General features: G+C 39.1%; 1 protein-coding gene across 4 annotated transcripts in view; it reads right to left on the bottom strand.

Moving 5' to 3' along the window:
- The window catches only part of KDM4C (lysine demethylase 4C), a 400008-nt gene that overhangs the window by 171269 nt on the left and 206511 nt on the right, over positions 1-22228 (bottom strand). For 3 of the 4 annotated variants that reach the window (XR_009541598.1, XM_060155068.1, XM_060155069.1), the window contains exons 9-12: positions 17352-17545; positions 14173-14411; positions 11466-11779; positions 7672-7780 (exon numbers count right to left, since the gene is read on the bottom strand). Coding sequence is in view for 3 of the 4 variants with exons in the window: in XM_060155068.1 (XP_060011051.1) it covers positions 7672-7780; positions 11466-11779; positions 14173-14411; positions 17352-17545 (856 nt within the window). In the remaining variant the exon portion in view is untranslated. The remainder of the gene's footprint in view (positions 1-7671; positions 7781-11465; positions 11780-14172; positions 14412-17351; positions 17546-22228) is intronic. The other variant, XM_060155067.1, reaches the window with a different exon arrangement.

The following is a 22228-nucleotide window of genomic DNA, read 5'->3' as shown; positions in this document are numbered from 1 at the left end:
CTAACCAAAAACAGAGTCAGGTGCCCATTACCATCTGGCAAAAATGTTCTTGGTATTAAAACAAATTTTTAATTTATTCTAATACTTAGAATAACATTTTTAAAGTTTGAATCAATAAAAGACATCACTATTATATTTGGTCAATATATCCACTTAAATCTTTGAAATAAAAATTTTTTTACAAAATGAAGATTGGCAAACCTATATCAATGCTCTTAAAAAGGAGGGAGTTACAGCATGCCAGGGGCAGGAGGGCATTAATTCTCCAAAACATCTGTCTGCCAAAGATAAAGTGAAACAGCCAATTCAAAGTAATGTCCTTTTGTTTGAGGGATGATTACAAAGAGCCCAAAAGCCAGCTTTTGCACCAACAGAACTAACAGTTACCAAATGACACAGGGTAAAGCTCAGAAAATACCCAGGAAACATCAGACAATCCCAGAAGAAAACAAAAATCTCTAATAAAGTGAAATCAGTCTTGGGAAAACATGTTTAGCACCAATTTATCATTCAATTGCATTATAACTTTTTTTTTTTTCTTTCTTTGCGGTACGCGGGGCCTCTCACTGTTGTGGCCTCTCCCGTTGCGGAGCACAGGCTCTGGACGCGCAGGCTCAGCAGCCATGGCTCACGGGCCCAGCCGCTCCGCGGCATGTGGGATCCTCCCGGACCGGGGCATGAACCCGTGTCCTCTGCATCGGCAGGCGGACTCTCAACCACTGCGCCACCAGGGAAGCCCTCAATTGCATTATAAACACGAATGTTTCCACAAAATGAGTGTGAAACAGAGAAAAACATTGAGGAATTAATCAGATTTTGTCAGATGTGAGTTCCTGAGATTTTCCTTGCTTAAATGTACTTAAATGTACACATTTTATTCTTCAAAATAACTGAAAATGTAGCTTAAATAGGTTACATAATGGCCAAACTCCAAGAATAATCTCTAATTAATGTAGCAATTTCCACCTCTTCCATCTCTATATTTAAATATTTAATCTATTACTAAATAGAATTTAATCTATTACTAAATATGAATTATAATATTAATATAGACAGACTGTCCAAAAAATAAATTGCTGTAACACTGCCTGAAATACACTTTTAATGTAACCCTCAAGGCATGCAGACATTACAGAGATAGGATCAGGATCTAAGCTGTCTTTAATTTCAAAGAGATCCTTAACAGCTCATTATAGTACTGCACTTGCTGAACTGATGATTTAGAAAGAGTTATCCAGACAGTTCAGATTAAAGAAAATCAGAGCCATAACCAGCGCTTTAATCTGAATCTTGTCAATATTCAAACGTGTAGGTGGCGTCACCTCTGCACTTGGGTAAACAGTACAGATGGGTAATGGCATCTTTCAATTTTTCCATATAAAATTATAGTTGAAGAGTTACAAGCAAAAATTTGGTCCCAGGGTGATGAGCTCAACATATCACCACATTATTTCAGGGTATTTGAAATGTCAAAACTCCATTCATGAACCTGTAGGTTAGGAGCCCTAATTACTCAAAACCAAAGCTCACATTTTACACAAAAGGAAACTGAGGCCAGAGAGAAGGCTTGCCAGAAGTTGAAAAACTTGTAAGGGACAAAGGCCAGGACTTCAGTCAGCGTCTACTGTCTTTTAGTCAACTAAACTCCTATTCAGGTGGGTTCAAAAGATTCTCCAATTGCTTCTGCTAGATGCCCTGGAGGCACTTTTACTTTAAATTTCTGATTGGAATAAGAGGCATAAATGTGACGGCAGCCCTATGGTTAAGAATTGTTAGGGTGACTTTCTCTTATCCTATCCTCTTTCCCCACCCAAGCTGAGACCCAGCAGCGGGACCTCTTGGTCTCTGCCTGGGCCTATGGTCCATTTTGGTCTTTAGTTTTTCCTTAGCACACCCTTAACTAAGGGCTTAGGCTTTCAGGAGTCCCACTTTATGAGTCTGGGGGATCCTATGAGGTCTTAGCTCTGATTTCCCAGCCTCCACCCTAGTCCCGGCATATTTCCTCCAAACGGCACGGCATTCACTCTCTCCTACCCACCTGAATGTCATCTCGCCGTGACTCCCCTCTGGATTTCCCTCATTTCTCGAGAGCTCAGCTATCAGCCTCTTCCTGCTCCTCATGTCACAACACAGACAACAAACATTCATTATGTACCAGACACTGTTCTGAGTGCCTTACACATAGTCTTTTAACCCTCCTAAGAGCTCCATGTGGCAGAGGCTGCTACAGTCTTCACTTGGTAAGCACAGAGCCAAAGCACGGAGGGTCATGCAGCTAATGGAGCACTGCAGCTGGCTGACCATGACCACAGACGTGGAGAAATAAGACCCTTTATGTTACTTTTGCCTCTCCATGCACGTATAAAGGTTGATTGTTTTATTTATCAATTATTTTTCTGATTCTTTTGTAACTGGAGGATTATCTGGTAATCCAGTACATCACATCCACACTGTCTCTTTAAAATATTTTTTTGCCCAAATATAAATGTATTTATTACAAAAAGTTTTAAAAGTCATCAGCAAAGAAAAGAGAACTAAAATCACCTGATAACAATCTTGTATATTTTCTTATAAACTTTCAACTTAACTTTCTAAGTCTCCAGCAAAACTCCACAGACAGCATTAGTATGTCAACTCAAACTGACGCCAACAACCATGGGAATCACTGAGTACAGTATCACTGCGTCAGCCACTGCCACGTTCATGAGGTCTCCTGTGTGTTTGCAGGGTTTCTCCTTTACAGGTGCTTTAGAAACAACATTAACCTTATCACTTCACCAAGGGGGTTATGTGCACAGTAAGTACAAAAGCAGTGAAGATACTGTAAGTCAACAGTAGGAAAAGTTGGAAAATTTATACCGGAAACAAATGTAGTAAAAAAAACATTTTAGGTGGGAAACAAACACATACATGACACCCGAAACACTATAAATCAACTATACTTCAATTTTAAAAAATGCACATATGTGTGCAGGAGAAGTTAAAGACCAAACAATGAACTATAAAGGGCAAGGCAGGGGGATGGATAAAATGCATGTTCAGAATATGGATGTCAATGTACAATGTCTATTAGCCTAAGGTCAGTTCAGGAAAAGTCCTGAGTTTGTGTCAGCACAAACTGCTGCCAATGAAAACTAGTCAGAAAAAGCACACATTAGTGAAAAATTTTTGAATAAGAATGCCTTCAAACTGGGAAGGAAATACACATACACACGCACATGCGCGCGTGCATACACACACACACACACACACACACACACACACACACACCCCTACATACACACCCAGGTGCTAGCTAAGCAACTATCCCAATCGTTACTCTGGGGGCCCTCAGGCCTCCAAAGCACTGGCCACATCTGCAACACGTCAGCTTCATATTAACTTTGAGTAGGTTCTAGGATTTGGCACAGTAGAAAGAGGATTCCAACACATTCAGGATACAAAACTGAGTTAGGTGACATATTATATCTACAGCTAATTAAAACCATATGTTCTTCTATACACGTATATACAGAGAGAATACTTCCTGGACAAGAATTTTGGTTTTCCTTTTAACGTGACAGCATACGTTATATCAAAGTATTTCATGGGCTTCCCTAGTGGCACAGTGGTTGAGAGTCTGCCTGCTGATGCAGGAGACACGGGTTCGTGCCCCGGTCCGGGAAGATCCCACATGCCGCGGAGCGGCTAGGCCCGTGAGCCATGGCCACTGAGCCTGTGCGTCCAGAGCCTGTGCTTCCAGAGCCTGTGATCCGCAACAGGAGAGGCCACAACAGTGAGAGGCCCGCGTACCGCCAGAAAAAAAAAAAAAAGTATTTCATTATCTTTTTTAATGGCTGATTTCAAAGTTATTAATCACTAAGGACTTCCTGCTTTTGGATCCACAGGTGAGTTAAGCCACAGACTGACCTTGGACTTGGAGTGGGGAGACAAAAGGAGTGAGAGCGAGGAGAAAAAGACTGAAGCACAGCGTAAGATGACGAGTGATATGCTAGAGCTAAGTATAGATGGGATAGGACAGTAGAGGAGAAGTACGAGGAAGGAGGGGTAAATGGTGAGAAGTAGGTGAGAGTCCCAAGATGGAAAGGTGCATCACAGGGAAAGCATGAAAGCATAAAGCAGCAGACATACTCAGGAGAAAAAACAAACAAGTCTGAATGGATGGAAAGGAGGATTCACGTTGGGTAGTTGAGGGAAATGAAGCTGCAGAGAGAAGCTGGTACTGGATCATGAACAGCCTTAAAGTCACTTATCCTCAATCGAATCTGTAACATTAAGGGAAATATGTGAGAGCCTTTGGGCAGACATCTTCGGCAACCAAAGAAAAAGAATTACTGGGCTTCCCTGGTGGTGCAGTGGTTGAGAGTCCGCCTGCCGATGCAGGGGACACGGGTTCATGCCCCGGTCCGGGAAGACCCCACATGCTGTGGAGCGGCTGGGCCCGTGAGCCATGGCCGCTGAGCCTGCGCGTCTGGAGCCTGTGCTCCGCAACGGGAGAGGCCACAACAGTGAGAGGCCCGCGTACCGCAGAAAAAAAAAAAAAAGAATTACTATGGCGGATTTCTGAGCTTCCCGCCCAGCCAGGGTCCATCCTCTCACACTCAGGGCCTTCTGAGGCCAGGCAAGTTGTTATTCTCAGAGCCTCCCTGGCTCACCCGTGCTGCATACACACCCCTTTCCTTATAGACACTCAACCACAAAGGTCTGAAATCGGAGAAGGGGAACATGCTGTTATAGTGACACATCACAAGAGGAGAATGGATACATATCCAGAATGTTTCAAAACTAAAACGACCCACCCAAGCACTTCTCTTTCAAGTCTGTTTCAATTCAACATTGTATAATTAGCTTCAAAAACAGAAAAATATACAGAATATTAATCCATGCTTCAGGATCACCTTGATCAGGCAGTGCAGCTGCCTGACTTAAGGGAAAAGGGAACTGAAAAACACTTCAGTTAAAAGAAAACCAGAGACAGATTAGTAATTTCTTTTAAACTACAAATAATGAATATGCAGGGACTTCCCTGTTGGTGCAGTGGTTAAGAATCCACCTGCCAATTCAGGGGACACAGGTTCGAGCCCTGGTCTGGGAAGATCGTACATGCCATGGAGCAACTGAGCCCGTGTGCCACAACTACTGAGCCCACATGCCACAACTACTGAAGCCTGTGTTCCTAGAGCCCGTGCTCCACAACAAGAGAAGCCACTGCAATGAGAAGCCCCTGCTCACCGCAACTAGAGAAAACCCGCATGCAGCAATGAAGACCCAACACAGCCAAAAATAAATAAATTTATAATAATAATAATATGTAGTATACATTTGAGAGAGTTTTTCATCCTCCTAAAAAGAATGAATTAGATATTAGTTTTTATGTAAAAATGCTATATACTCTGAAACATCAATTCATTTCTTAGGTATCTCCCCACTCTGCTCCACCACTGTAGACCCTCGTGTTTTTCTGCTAAGTATGGAAAATCTTCCAGGAAAGAACAGGCTAAGAGTCAGGAAATCCTTGCTGATCCTGTAATTACTGGATCTGCCACCAATTAGAATGATCTCTACAGTTTCAGGCCACTTGAGTATCAAAGAGCCACTGCACTGTCCTTTGAGAAGAGCAGCTTAGAGGTAACTCTAATCTCCCACATAAGCTCCCGGAGGTGCTGGATCAATATCTTTCCCCTCTGCTGCTTTTCTGTTAGGGAGTCAAATGCCAGCTTGAACAGAGAAATGCTCATTCACCAACAAGGGACACTGCTGTTTAGAGATGCAATTTCTCAGATGCTCCAATCTAGTCATGCTCCTGTCTGGCATACACACTTACTTCTATAAAAGGAGTGCAAAAGGAGCCCAGTAGTTATGGTAGGAAATTCCCAAAAGACGCTAGATTTGGAGTTGTGTGCTCCCAATGAGCACTAATCCCACTCTTCATCACTTTCTAATAATGATGTCTAATAATGACATAATTATAATAATGATGATTTTCATTCACTTTTAGATGTACAAGACACAGAGGGAGAAGGCTGAGGTAAAAACATTCAATGCCCAATAAATAAGTAATTTGCTCCAGGACATGGAATATTATCCACTCTCTGTTTGGAAGTCTGTAAAAATCTTTAGCCATCACTGTAATTCTCTGATTTCTCCTCTCAATTCTCAAAAATCCCCAGAGGACTGCAGCAGTCCTTAATATATTAAAATAGAGGGTGAGACTGCTGCAAAAGCTACAATCACCAGTGTTTCAGCAAGATATTTAACCTCAGACTTTGGAGATGTCTTCGTGAAACCAATCCATTTAGAAATTTGGCAAGCTATACTGATCGAAATCAGAACTTCTCTCCATGGAGAAACTCTGGGCCAATTTACGATGATTCACATGGAAATAAACTTCCTAGGAAGATAATGACATAGGAGAAGGCAGTTTTCCTTATGTCTTAGGATAGCCCATTCCCTTCCAAGAAGCTATGCTGTCAGAGGCTATGATGGGGAAGGGTAATGAAAATCCGTAAGTAATGTAAATTAAGTATTAATTACTTTATACAGAACAGTCCTTTATCTTGGCACTAAGGGGAAAACGGTTTGTGCTGCATATGATAAAGTTGGAGAAAGAAAAACTGAACATGATGATATATGGAAATAAAGGCAAATATGTTTCATTACTTTTATTACTCAAGGCAGAATTCTACCTTGAATTGGCATTACAGAGACTGCTACTATCATTATCTGATCCCTACAGTGAGGATCTTTTTTTCTAACTAACCATGCGGCATAAAAGAAGACAGTGAATAAAAGTTAAAAAAAATCTGCTAAAGATGTGTACTCTGATAAACTGGATTTAAACTAAATGGAAGCCTGAACCCAAGATTCAAGTTATTCCCTTGACAGCATTCTCACAGACTTGATTAACAATTTCCACCAGGAAATGAGAACACCTCAAAGAAGGGCTTTTTACAGAAAACCTGCTTGAACTGATCCTTTTAGAGATGGAAAAAAAATAGACCCTTATGATGCTATGAGACACTTGCAAGGAAGAAACAGCTGGTCAGAGGTATGATTGAAGACAACAAAAAAACATTTTTGGAAAAAGAGAGGTAAAAGGGGCAACTAGGTAAGACAAACAGACAAATGTTACATCTAGGAATAGTAACTGGTTGTAAATAAAACTACTTCACACCAAGCCACATCAGTAAAATCTAGTTAATGAGAAAGGATGTTTCATGACACACCAGGTGTAACAGGATACAGAAGTACTGCATCTAGTTTTGTACTCAAATGGTGTTAATAAATTTAAAGGATTCAAGTTAAAGGCAATGCAAAGAAACACAAAGCATGTTATTTCCGTAATTTGATACCTTGAGAAAAATGATTGTCAGCTCCTTCTGGAGGGTCTCAAGGCAAATGTCAGAAATGACCAATTTACCCCATCATATAAAAAAAGGAAGACTTTAACATGGCTAGATTATGTGAAGCAAGGATGTATCCCTAAAATATAAATTCCAAATAAATTACGTATTACTTATGGTCTCCTTATGGTGTATATATTTGCCACTTGGTGAGATTTCTTTTCTACCAGGCCATTTTTTAGAAGTTTGTTACAACAAACTGACAGAATAACTTCTGAGTATTATACAGTCTATACGGAATAAATATTGGAAAACAACACAAGCTCACCTTCATCACTCGTTGCCTGCTGTTTCACCAGAGTCATTGGGGATCTTGCTGGAGGCTTACTAAGTGGATGGCGCCAACTTTTAGCAGTTTTGGTTTCTCCTTCTATTCTCTGGTTACAGAACACAAATGGGGGAGAAACAGCCACCGTTAAAGACTTGTTTTAAAACAAAAAACTATGGTTATGATGATTTACAACAAGTTAATTATGAAGAACTCTTACACTTATTCACCTGCTGAGGAATTAACACTTCGTTAAAGAAATTTAAACCTACAAGTCAAAAGAAATAGGAACCCATTCTATTAATAATTTTACTGACAGGGAAGTCAGTTAACTATTCTTCCACTTTATATTAAAATACTATCTGGAGGGACTTCCCTGGTGGCACAGTGGGTAAGAATCGGCCTGCCAGTGCAGGGGAGACGGGTTCGAGCCCTGGTCCGGGAAGATCCCACATGCCACAGAGCAACTAAGCCCGTGAGCCACAACTACTGAGTCTGCATGCTGCAACTACTGAAGCTCACGTGCCTAGAGCCTGTGCTCCGCAGCAAGAGAAGCCACAGCAGTGAGAAGCCCATGCACCGCAACGAAGAGTAGCCCTCACTCGCCACAACGCAGCAATGAGAGAAAGTCCGTGCGCAGCAATGAAGACCCAACACAGCCAAAAACAAAATATAAATTTAAAAAAACAAAAACAAAAACACTATCTGGGGACTTCCCTGGTTGTGCAGTGGGTAAGACTCTGCACTCCCAATGCAGGGGGCCCAGGTTCAATCCCTGGTTGGGGAACTGGATCCCGCATGCTGCAACTAAGGAGTCCTCATGCCACAATGAAGATCCCGCATGCTGCAACTAAGACAGGTACAGCCGAAATAGATACCTAAATATTTAAAAAAACAAAAACACTATCTGTAGTGCAGGGTACGCTTCTCAAACCTACAATAAACTCAGCAGTTAGCTAGTTTTCAAAAGTTCTTTAAAACTAATTTAAATTTAGGATTATATATTCATAACAAAATAGGACCATGGCATTTGGTCATGTGTGACTATGTGGCAGGTTATTTTGCTTTCCATCCTCACACAGGAGGAAGTACTGCCAAGGTGAGCCTGTACTCTTCCTTCCATTCAAAAATGAATCGCCACTTCTCTGAGGATCAAACAGGAAATCAAAAGTTGTTGCTGTTGTTTAATATGGCACATTACTGTCATCTTGAAACCACTTAAATTTTACGTAAAATCTTCTGTCCTGAGCTGCCCAGACTACATTTTCCTTTCAAAGGTAAAGGAAAAAGTCCTGTGCATCCTGACATCTTCCAGGCAGAAACTACTTCCAAGCTTTCTTGCCCATGCAGCAACCCCCCAAAAAAGGCAGGAATGTGGTTAGAGAAAGAGTTCGAAACTAGCGGGTTTGCATCAACATTTGACTGCAAAAGAAAGGAGTCTCAGGAATTTCCCAGTAAGCTGAAGAAGCAGGGCCCAGAGGGAGAGAAACTATGCTGACATCTGACACCAAAACAGAATTATGAGAAAATGTGTGAGAGCATTCTAATCAAAGCTGGGATCACAAAGTATAATACAGGGTGAGATTTACCTGTAGTTTATAACAGCTAAAAATTAATGTGAGGAATTATAACTTAGTCAACAATAACAAATATTTACTAAACCCTTACTACATGCCACACTGTTCTAAGAGTGAGCTACAGAAGGTCCCTGCTTCCAAAGAGTACAATATAGATTGGGGGTGGGGGTGGGGGGAGCACAGACAAAAAACAAGTAGAAAATAAATATTTATGAAGTACTATTAAGCAATAGTAATAAAACAATAAAAACAATAAAGCATGACAAAGAATGGAAAGAGATGGGGAGAAGGCTATTTTATATGGGGTCATCAGAGAAGCCCTTTCTGACAAGAAGACATTTGAGTGGAGCCTTGAGTGCAATGAGGAAGCGGTACATTTACCTCTCTAGGGGAGGAGTATTTTGGACAGCAGGAATAGCAGGTAAGGTTTGAACACATTTGATTTATTCCAGGAAAAGCATGGAGTCCAGTTACAGATAGACAGACACTGTTTAAAAAATAACGCAATGTTTCTTGAGAAGGTTGACTAAAGCTGACTGCTACCAGCATACACGTGGCATCACGCTTAATACTAAGAAACACTGGTCACACTACACAAAAATGAAATGGCTCTGTATCACTTAGAAGGACTGTCTGACACCATGGTATGAGAAAAGAATACCACACAGCCGTTTCTGATGAGAGCAAACCAAGTCCCTCAGCCCTCAACAGCAGCACTTGCTTTCCTAGGCAGTCAGGCTTTGTTCAGAGAAATGATAAAGATGAAGGTTAACGGCACTGAGAATCCAACTGCCTCCATTGAAAGCAAGGAAACAGAAAACTTACTTTCCGTTCCATTCTAGTTAAAGAAGCTGACCAAATATAAACAGGCATGTGACTTATTCACCATTCTAGAATCCCAATATCTATCCAGCTACAATCGCTATGTGAAATTAAGTTGTAAATTTTATTTACTGGTATGTGAATACTATTTTCAAATTGCTCAACAACCTTTTCAAATAAATTAGATCATATTTTTCTATTTCTCAGATACTTCTGAGAAATATTTTATAGTTCAGTAGGACAATCATGCATAAAAATGATAAAAGTTATTGGGTGAAATTAGGAAATCATCTATATTTTATTGGACATTTTAAAATTACTTATGAACAGAGTGTTCCAAGTTGATGTCTTTATTTACTCTCCCTTGCTACTAAAGCTCCAAAAGGCCTGGGATGAGTTGAAATGACCAGGAGCAGTCCGGAAGTAGGTCTGTTCAGTGGCCGGCACAATTTATCAGCTCCAACATTTGAGGCTTCCCTTACTCATCCACTTGAACTCCTTTATCAAGTTGTGCAGGTCAAAAGAGGTTACCAAATTATGACAATCACTACATGCAGTCGTAGCTTGGCTGATACACTCACAATCTTAAAGTTACAGTGAAAGTTTACGCTGAGAGCATATGATATTAACATCGTACAAGAACATATGAGAAACAGGGAGGCCCTATGCAAAGGGTTAGAATGGGGAGGCTGGAAATCAAGAGGGATCTTGAGTTTTCCAAGAGGCAAAGGCCTGGTTCCCACGGTGGGCAGGACCAGAAGGGTCAGCCTGGTCCTAGATTCAGAGTCCATGAGGAAAGAGTCAGGGAAAAGTATGACCAGATGAGCCTTAATCTTAAAATAGAGGCTGTGGGAAGCCTGCAACCCAGAGGTATTAAGCATTGGCAGAAGGAGGCCAGAGCCCTGCAGCTGAAATTATTTCCAGCCTGGCTACTATTGGAGGTGACAGAACCGCTCTGTATCTTGACTGCATCAATGTCAGTATCATGGTGATATTCTACTATAGTTTTCCAAGAAGACACTACTGGAAAAAAAAAAAAAAAGAAAACACTATTGGGGCAAAAGGGATACATAAGACCTTGTTATACTATTTCTTACCACTGCATGTAAATCTACAATTATCTCAAAATAAAGAGTTTAGTGTTAGAAAAAATTTTTAAGTAAGAAAATTAAGCTCCAATATGTGGCCAAAAGTTCCATGTACTCTGAATTATTACCATGTGAGCCAGACCTCACAGAAGGCTTACCTCACGGTCATTGAAAGAAATATGATTAAGACCCATAAATGTGAAATGTTATTTCTGCCCTAAAGCAAGATTTTGATGCACAGCATTCTGTTTGCAGAAAGTGCCTTGACAACATAATAAATATGGTAAAAATTGACACTGCCACATACACTGGGGACTTTGAAGCCATTTCTCTCTCCACTGGGGACCTCTGGGACTTCCCCAGGTTCAAGGCCTACCCCATGGCTCTCCACATCACTCTCTTCTCCCTCTGTCAAAGCACTGTTACTCTCCACCACAGAGGAGCACGACTCAGGTGACTTTGGCCATGGAAGCTTGGGTGGCTCTGATTCCTTAGACATAACATGGCCACTAGACATGGAATCGTCAGCATCACTGGGATTTGAAGGCGGAATTGTGGCACAGGTTTGGTCAGCCTCAGTTTTGATTTTCTCTGCCACAGATGTGCTTAGGCAGACGTTTCCTGAGGAGTAAAACAAAAGACTGTTAATAAATCTTACACTGTGTTATTGCTGAGAACTGTTGAACTATTCTCAACTAAATTTCTACCATCAAACTTTCCCTCTAAATTTCCACTAAAGACCTGAGTGGGAAAGGTCACCAAAGCACCATGCAGCCTTCGTACTTGTTAAGGTGGCAAAATAATATACTTACTGACAAAATAAGGGATTTAAAAAGAGGTTCCACTGCAGACCAATGTCAAAAGCCAGGGCAATAACAATAATTACCCAAGCAATAGCAAGTTGAGATCTTTCTAAAAATAAGAACTTAATTCCAATATATGCTACTGACGAAACATTCCAGCTCAGAGGATGTATCTCAAGAACACAGGTAGGGAAGTCCCTGGTGGCGCAGTGGTTAAGAATCCGCCTGCCAATGCAGGGGACACGGGTTCGAGCCCTGGTCTGGGAAGATCCCACATGCCATGGAGCAACTAAGCCTGTGAGCCACAACTGCTGAGCCTGCGCTCTAGAGCCCACAAGCCACAACTACTGAAGCCTGCATGCCTAGAGCCCGTGGCTCCACAACAAGAGAAGCCACCGCAATGAGAAGCCCGTGCACCGCAACAAAGAGTAGCCCCCGCTCGCCGCAACTAGAGAAAACCCATGCGCAGCAACGAAGACCCAACGCAGCCAAAAATAAATTTATATTAAAAAAGAAAAACCACATGTAAAACTGTGAGATCGAATAAAAATTATTTCCTACACTAATCCTGCATCATACAATGACAGCATATGAAAGGAGAAGAATATCACATGCACTTCTCTCCTACAGCCATCTCTATTCACACTCCTCCCTTCCTTACACATACACGCACACGTGCACACACACAAGCATCATTTCACCTATCACACAGTAGCTCGGATGCTGCACTAGCCAAGTCCTCTATTAGATGCTCTGCCAGGTCTCAAAACCTGGAAGTCCAAATGCAAGAGACCAGGCAGTGACACAAATAATAAACCTGGGTACCCTTAGCTTAAACTACCCAGTAATTTGTAAAGTAGTTAATTTAACCTGGTGTGATTAAAAACAACAACAACAACAAAAAACTACGGCGAGAGACTATAAAGAAATATCTGTAAGCACTGCATAACTGTTCTCTGTACTGCTTGCTATTCCCTTCCCTACCTTCTTTACTTTCTATTTTCCATGTGTTCATCACAAGTCAATTCAGATATCACTTACTCCAAGAAACCCTGCCAGTCCAGCCTCCTGTCTATTTCAGGTCTTTCCTTGGTATTCCAGGAACACCCTATGCCATCGCTACTAGTGGCACTCAGCACACTAGATAGGAATTATATATTTATTTGTCTAGCTCTCCAATTAAATATAAACTCAGTGAAAAAAATGTCTATGATTTAAACTCTATTAACATAGATATTTCAAGAGCAAAAGGTAGTAAGAATAGAGAAGCAGCCAAGGATCCGATTAACTAGGACAATGATCAGGACTTTTTCTTTTACTCTGAGTGCAATAAGAGCAAGAAGATGGGAGGGACAAAACAAACCACGTCTTTTAAATGGATCACTATGACTGCCATATGGAGAACTGACTAGTAGGGGTGACTAGAGTGGACACAGGCAAGACAGGAAGGAAGTAATTTCTGCAACAGTCCAGACAAGAGATAACGTGCCTTGAACAAAGAGGAAGCAAGGGGGTGGCTGGATTGGGGAGAGTCCCACAGTTGAAGGATACAATAGATGAGGGGTATGAGAGAGCGACAGGAATTACCAACAAGCTCGATTAGGAAAAGGACAAAATCTCCAACAACTATTAAAGAAGCAAAGCATTAAAACAGTTTCAGAGAAATATGCTATAAAAGTGGGGAAAAGCAAAGCAGTTGAGATTTACAGATGATGGCTTTGGCGCAGAGAAACAGCCAGGGGACTATATACACATTTCACAGGACTGAATGATGTTTGCTGTTCTTCTGTAAAACCTTAATCTTTATTTTCTTCCTAAAATTAAGTCGACGCTAAGAATCTGCAAAGAATTATCTGTAACTGGTTTTCTCTATTCCATGTGAATTCGAGAGAGGCTTTCCAAAAAATGTATTGTATATTATAAATTGAGTTGCACTAAAAGTAAATTTTTTTCATTTTAGAATCTTCTTTTTTATTAAACGAAATAGGCACTGCTGGCTGCTTGCCTCAAAATTCCATTACCCGTAGCAGTGGTGCTTCTGATTTTCATAACACTCCCTTGGCCTTTTGATTGAGTTACCGCATAGTTTTAGATAGCTTATTGGTTAAGCTACGTGGAAAAGTAACATATCTGCCCTAGTAAACACAGATTTAAGGCAGATCAACAATCACCTACTACTAATACGTGAAACATAATCAGCTAGTTTCTCACCTGCGAATCTGATATTATCTGATAAATTGTGATCCAGCTGCATCCTGCTAGCAGAGGCCTCTTCCTCTGAAGGTGCTTCTGTATTTGCTAGTTTCACTGCTTCTTCTGGCTTTTCACTGTCCTTGAGCTCATCTGGGTCTGGGTCAGGAGTGGGGCCCTCTGCCCCATCAACTGCAGCTAACACTTCCTCATCTTCCTCATTCTTAGGCCTCTTAGAGTGAGAACTAGTGCACTGGAAGCTTTTAACAAAAGAAGCTATAGTCAGAACACAATATTTCCAATGGACAGGAAAAAACATATATACAAATACTATTTTCACTTAATGAAAAAAGAGAAGAGAAAACTGATTGGTTTTTAATCACATTATACAAAGATAATCTTCATGAGGAATAGATCAAATTGAAATGTTAAGCACAGTTTTAATAACAATTTACTAAAAACTAAAACAACTCTAAATTGTTAAACATTATTGATTATTAAATATTACTGATTATTAAACATTACTGGAAAATCACTTAAAATTTTATAACAATATTAAAGCGAAAAATAAAGTGAAAAATGATGACATAAGGATAAAAGAAAATATTATTTAGATAATGAAGAAAGAAAAAGGAAATGAGGAGATTCCATAAAGCTGTTGTTAAAATTTGAGTAGATTATTTACATTCCAAGGTGAACTGGTGGCTATATTTCCCTGAGTTTCGTACAATTCTGAAATATGCATGAAAAGCATTAAGGTTAAATGCCAATTATCATTAGCTAAAGGAATTAAGAGAGGAGGAAGGCAAACCATATGTATTTAACATCTTATATCAATGTATTATTTATTTTCAGAGTGGACGCCATTTTTAAAGTTTTCCTCTTCTAGTATTTTCCAGCAAGTCACTTGATAGCTTTGTTGCAGATGCCTTTTGTATATGACACATTTCTAACACTTTCATTTAAGAAGAATTACAACTGAAATCAAAATGACGTGTACTTCAGAGTACACACACACACAAGAAAACACATTAGTGTTTTTCTATAGGAAGTCACAGATAAGATAAAGGGGGTAGCCAGGGATAACCTATGTAAATTAGCTTTGGCTGCTGCTGGAAGTAACAGTATTGGTATCATCATCACTTTATTGAGAACCCATGCAGTGGCCTTTGTGGAATATCTCTACATTATGAATAGCACAGTACACTTACAATAGGATGGCTGACATCTCTTTGAGATTTCAGTGAATCATTCCCTTCATTAGATTTTCCTAGATATAGCATATTACTTAAGGGAGATCAGCAAACTCGATGATCAAACCACAAAGGTGAGCATAATAAACAAGCCCCTTAACATTAGGCTTTCTAACTGGGTGAGTGAAGACCACTGATTATTTTAACCTACTGAAAGGCATTTCGAATCTGTTCAATGTCATAGATCTATATTCAATGTCAACCCACAAGGACCACTGTGGTTAGTAACTAAGAGACCACATCATACACCTAATTGGAGTACTGTGTTTTCTGTCCATTAAAGAACAATTCTCAAGATGTGCCATTGGCTACTGAACTCAAGACTGACTACTGCCCCTCCTTCCACAGTGAACTTTTTTGGCAATGCGGATTCGCACATTTACAAAACACAGTGACTCTCTAAATCGGTGTTTCCCAAACTCTTCTGAATGCAACCCACAGTAAGTTATACATTTCAGATGATGACACAATACACACATACACATGCTCACACATGTCATGAATTAATACTTACCCTTACCTCATGGGAAGAACTACAATGTATTTTATTCTCTTTTACTTCCTAATTTTAAAATGTTGTTCCTAACCTATTAAATTGCTTTGAAAACTAAAAGTTTGAAAATTCCTGCTGTAGACTATAGGGTGAACTAAGAACACCTGGGTTTTAATTCTGCTACTAACTAATTCTGTGCGTCAAGTATATCTCTTACAAAATGCTGGTTTCACTCCATGTTCTTAAGGTTCCTCCACTCACTAGCATTCTAAAATAGCAGAAAGTAAATTGTCAGGGGGGTGGGGGGGGAAGAGAGAGAGGAAGTCAGAAAATAGGCAACAGAAGTGTGGACAAAGACTTAAAATTGCAGTGTTATTTGGTTAGTAGCAAAAAACTAGAAACAAGCTACAGGTCCAAATACAGGAGATTAAATACATGCAGGCATTAGAAATTACGTTGTAGCAAATCATTCAGTTACATGAAAAAATATAAAACTGGTCATCAAATTATTAATAAGAGCATGGCCCCAATTTTGGAAATGTATATAATATTATATAATAAATAAAAATATATATGTAAAGGATATATACAAAATGTTAACACTGGTTATCTCTAGATTGTGAGGTTATGGGTGATTTGGGACTCCTTCATTATTCTTTTCCTTATTTTACAAATTTTCTCCAATGCACAAATATTACTTTTACAATCTGAAAGAAAAACAATGAGTAATACTGGAGAGTAAAAATGTAATATAAACCTGGAAAATATAAAAGTCTAAAAAGGTTGCCTGAGGACCTGAGCAACATAACACACACCCTATTTAATGTGTTTTAAGACAGCAAGATGACCACAACAGGCCTAAAGGCTTTTGAAATGGCACTGGCCACAAAAATGGAATGTAGATTAAAGTACACAGGGACAACCACGTTACAGAAACACCACATGCTCTGATTTACATCTTGTGAAAGAATAAAGCCAAGTGTGTATAATGTAGCAAAATATATAGGCATCCCAATGAGAAAAGTAATATCTGAGATGTTTGACAAATGAAAAAGAAAACTACTAAAAGTCAAAATCAGCAGCAAAATTAAAAAGTTGGAAATCGAGTTACTGAAGTTGACAAAAATAAGGAGATGAATAGAGGGCACTGATAAATCTTTAAATACATTAATGTAAGGGGTTTAGAAGGTCTAGAATTGTTCTATTTCTCATGCATTGCAACTTTCAAAATATTCTCAAATACAATATACATCTCTGTTTATATTCTATTTATTTGTTACACTTCCAAAGAACTGAAAATACTTTGCGTCAAATTTTTCGTAAGATATTAAGTAAACTGATGGTGAATAAACAGAAATAAAAAAGCAAATAAATAGTCTTTGAGAACATTATGTTCAAGGACCCATTTTAAATGAGTAAGTACAAGTAGGATGGGGTGTGGGCAGGATCATTACCTCCTGGATGCTTTTCTTACTTTCCTCCTCCTCTGCAGCCATGCTTTTACTTCAGGGGTGGATTCTGGAGTAGGCTTCGTGTGATCTATGGTATATATATCCTTTCCTTGTTTCCAAAGCTGGTATCTGTCTGGCTGAAATTTCCTCACAAAGATATCCATTGAAATTTTCACCATGTCTTTCCTGCAGGTGCACTGAAACGCAATGGGGTTGGAGTGCTTTAAACATTTTGCTAACTACAGAAAGTCACACTGAGTTGTCCTTTGAATGTACCATACATGAATACTTAGTCACTACATAATGGAGAATAATGTTTTACATTTTCAAACATTCAGTGAGTAGGGACTTCCCTGGTGGTCCAGTGGGTAAGGCTCCACACTCCCAATGCAGGGGGGCCCGGTTTCGATCCCTGGTCAGGGAACTAGATCCTACATGCATGCTACAACTAAGAAGTCCGCATGCCACAACTAAGTCTGCACGCCACAACTAAAAAAGATCCCACATGCCACAGCAAAGATCCCGCATGTGCCACAACTAAGACCTGGCACAACTGAAAATTAATAAAAATAAATAAATAAAATAAATATTTTTTTAAAGTTTTAAGAAAAACAGTCAGTGAGTAATAAACTCAATTTCTTCTGAATGGAGGTGATAACCTGTATATTCACATCTATAAACAGTAGAATAAGATGTTAAAATGCATTGCAGAGTTCTTGGAAACTGTGTACCAAGAACAACTGAAAGGAAAGAGCACACATTTGAAAGCATGCCTGCAACAGAAGGATTACCCTCCCAGCACAAGGATGCATCAGTGAGCTGAATACTGTAAAGCTGAAAACCTAGGTTGACAATGAATAAAAGTAGCTAATAAATGTGTGGTTAGAATAATTTAACCAATAGGTTGAGATAAATTTTCTCCAAGATATATTTTAATCACATTAATGTTTATTAACAAATATACTCTCACAAAGTAACCAACAATTAGGAGCAAATAAACAGCCTCTTCTACATCATATCACATGAAACACCCACCATCACCACTACAATCATATCCACTAGAAAGAAGGAATAGTGTTAAGAAGTTCAAAGAAAAGATTATTTTGAATCCACTAGAACTTTGATTCTCATGAATACATAGTTAGAAGTCATATCATATAAAGCAAGTTTCCTATAAAGACCTCACACAGGTTATATTGTGTCTAGGTTAGTACTCCATGCAATGGAACAGATAGAATTCAAATAGTGAAACAGAGATAGTCTCAAAGACGTAACATACCTTAACCATCCCTAACACACCTGGCAACAGACTGGTTGACTCAACAACAGCCTTGAAACAGTAAGTCTTTCAATATTTTGGCAATACAATTATCATCTCCATGCAAATTAATTTAAAATTTCCTAATAATCTCCAGCTTAAAACTTCCTCCAGAGAGTTCCAATCTTGCCTTGAAAGTTCAGGAAAAAGAAAAAAGGAAAAAAAACAAAAAACAAAAAACAGGACACAGCTAACAGTCAGTATGCCTAAAACCAGCTTCTCCAAATACAAACAAAAATTTTATTATAAATGATATGACAATCCTTCTATTCTCCTATATTCACAATCAACATTTCCTAATCCCTCCCTTGCCTTCTACCCCTAGAAATCCAGTCTGTCATCATCTATAATTAGCTCTTCCTCTACCTGCAGAAATCCTTTTACCAGGACACCTTCACTGTCAGATGCTAAAACCTAGCATAACAAAACTAACTAATTTCCCTGCCTGCAGTCTCTCCTAGCACCAATTCATCTTTACAGCTGTCACTTTAATCTCCCTCAAATATCTCATAATCTTTCACTTCGGAGTCCAATAAGGTGTAATACTCTGCTCTGCCTTTAAAATAAAGTCCTGAGCCCAGCATTCAAGGGCTCTAAGCTTGGACTCCACTAGTGAGATTTCCAGGTTTCTCTCCCACTGCAAGTCAACATGAACATTCCTCTTCAACCCAAGGAGCAGAGTCACCATGAGCTTCCTTACCTCAGTGCTTTTGCTCCTACCACAATGCCTTCCTGCTCACCATTCTGCCATCCAAAGAAAATCCATCCTAAACACTGAATGCAAATTGTACCAATTATTCTTCTGAATGGAGTACTATTTATCTACACCACTGCTTTCTATTATTAGTTAAGTACAGGCAAACTTCATTTTAGTGCACTTCGCTTTATTGCGCTTTGCTTTATCACGCTTTGCTTTATCACGCTTCACAGATAAAACGCTTTTTACAAATTGAAGGTTTGTGGCAACCCTGCATCAAGCAAGTCTATCAATTTTTCCAACAGCATTTATCAACAGCATTTGGTCACTTTGTATCTCTGTGCCACATTTTGGAAATTCTCGCAATATTTCAAACTTTTTCATTATAATGGTGATCTGTGATCAGTGATTTTTGATGTTACTATTGCAAAAAGCTTACAACTCACTGAAGGCTCAAATGATGGTTAAGCATCTTTTAGCAATAAAGTATGTTCTAATTAAAGTATGTACATGGTGTTTTTTTTTAGTCATAGTACTACTGCACATAATAGACTGCAGTACAGTGTAAACATAACTTTTATATGCGCTGGGAAACCAAATAATTTGTGTGACTGGCTTTATTGTGGGGAAAGGAACTGAACCCACAATATCTGAGGCATGCCTATAAAGAGAGAGTTCTAAGTCATTTTTACTATAATTAGCTTAGAAATATGGAAAATGAGGATTCTGAGAAATTTAAAGATACTTTGGTTTAAGACGCAACCTTTCACTAAAGGAAGAAATAAGTTGAGACTCACCAGCAGAGACTCTCTTATTTTCGTATAGTGTTACTAATATTTGCTTCATGAAGAAAAAGGAGTGGACAATATAAATGATATAAGTTTCCACAGCAAGAATTTTGTCCTAGATTTTGATTTCCCATTCCTCTCTCCTAGAAGTCTTGAATTTTGTATACATGCAACAAGATCTACCACTCAACTGACTGTTTGACTCAATACAAGAATATGTGTCTTAAATTATAGAAATAGAGAACAAATTAATGGTTGCCAGGGTTAAGGGAGGGGATGATGGTGAGAGGGAACTGGGTTCAGCTATAAAAGGGCAATGTGAGGGATCCTTGCAGTGGTGGAAATATTCTGTATCTTGACTCTATCATTGTCAATTTCCTCTTTTTTGATATTGTACTATAGTTTTGTAAGAGGTTACCATGGGGGAAAACAGGATAAAGGATACACAGGATCTACCTGTATTATCTTTTGCAACAGCATGTGAATCTACAATTATCTGAAAATAAAAAGTTTAAGAAAAAAATAAACTCTAAGACTTCCTTAAAATAAAACATATGTATGTCTTGCCTTTGATTTTAAGTATTCAGAAATGGAGTCATAAGATACCCAAAATAATGCAAGGGAACAACGCCAGAGTCAAAAATAGTTGAAGTAAACTTCAACAGCACAGAGAAAATCTACTCTTGTCAGTAGTGACAAATAATACACTCATCTTAAAGCCCTAAAGATTAGATGAGATCATTTAATAGAACGTGCTATGTGACTTTATTAGTAGGAACGGAAGACATTAACACTCCCATTTAGAAACAAAGAAATTTACAGACTACATATTGGTACAAAGAGCAATAACCAATAATAGGTAATACTTCTCAAGTAATCTATTTTGGATATGAATTCAAAACACTAATAAGAATGGCTTTTCTTACTGTTTCTTTTAAGAACATTCATACTAGTTATGTAATATGTAATGTATGTAATGGCTAAGTCCAAATTTAAAGGGAATCGTCAGTAGTCTGTTAAGCACTGAATTCTTCCATATTTCACCACCCTAAGACTTGTTACACAGAATCATGATTATTTGTTCCTATCTCCCAGGAAATCAAATTCAGGCTCTCCGTTATTTATATTGAAAACCAGCAATCTAATTTCAAGATGAAAATGTTTCTAAAAATCAGCAACTTTCTAAGGCAGCAAATAGTCATATGAATTGTAGAATTGGAAATTTCATATAACCACAATATATGATTAATAAAATAAGAAGTTGATGTTTAATAAAAACCCAAACTGAGCTATTACTTTAACATATTTTCTTTGTGACACACAGGATGGCTAATTATGGGAGGGAAAAAACCTCTCATGTGCAAATGTCTGATAAGGAAGGCTTTGAAGGTATGCAAAAATGTGTGAAATTATCCTGCTTTTCAGTCTATTTATAACAATTAAATGATAATTAGGAAGGAACTAAGGAAAGAATAGCTTAAAATAAGATAACAAACCTAATAGCCACTTGATGTGGCTGTTATGGGTTAAATTGTGTCTCCCTCCCCCAACCCCCAAATGGTATATTCAAGTGCTAACCCCCCTCAGAATGCGGACCTTATTTGGAGAAAGGGTTATGGCAGACAGAAGTAATTACATAAGGGGTTACTGGAGTAGGGTGGGACCTTAATCCAATGGGCCTGGTGCCCTTATCAGACAAGAAGAGACACAGACACACAGGGGACAAGGCCTTAAATTGGTCTGACTACAAGAATATAGAGGTTCTTAGTGTTATTAAATTTTGCCTTACTGGGAAAGTTGAAGCAACTGAGGAAGTAAGAATCAGGCTTCCGGTATAACGAGGGGTCTTAAGAGTGAAGGAGAAGCACAGAGGTTTTGAATAATCGAGAGCAACTATGACCTTGCAGGGGATTGAGAGATAATGTGAGAGGACTGGGCCCTTGTCATGGGTGGAACCCACTGCGGTGCACATCCAGCTCCTGGTTGGGTCCTTCCTATCAGACTCAACTCCTCGGCTTCCCCTCTTGAAGAAACAACAGAAACTGAAAGATCAACAGAAGTCAGGCATTTACGAGGG

Source organism: Lagenorhynchus albirostris, chromosome 7 (assembly GCF_949774975.1).
Source record: "Lagenorhynchus albirostris chromosome 7, mLagAlb1.1, whole genome shotgun sequence".
In the NCBI taxonomy this organism is placed as follows: domain Eukaryota; kingdom Metazoa; phylum Chordata; class Mammalia; order Artiodactyla; family Delphinidae; genus Lagenorhynchus; species Lagenorhynchus albirostris.
Note: the sequence above shows the minus strand (reverse complement) of the source record. Positions and strands in the feature narration are given on the sequence as shown.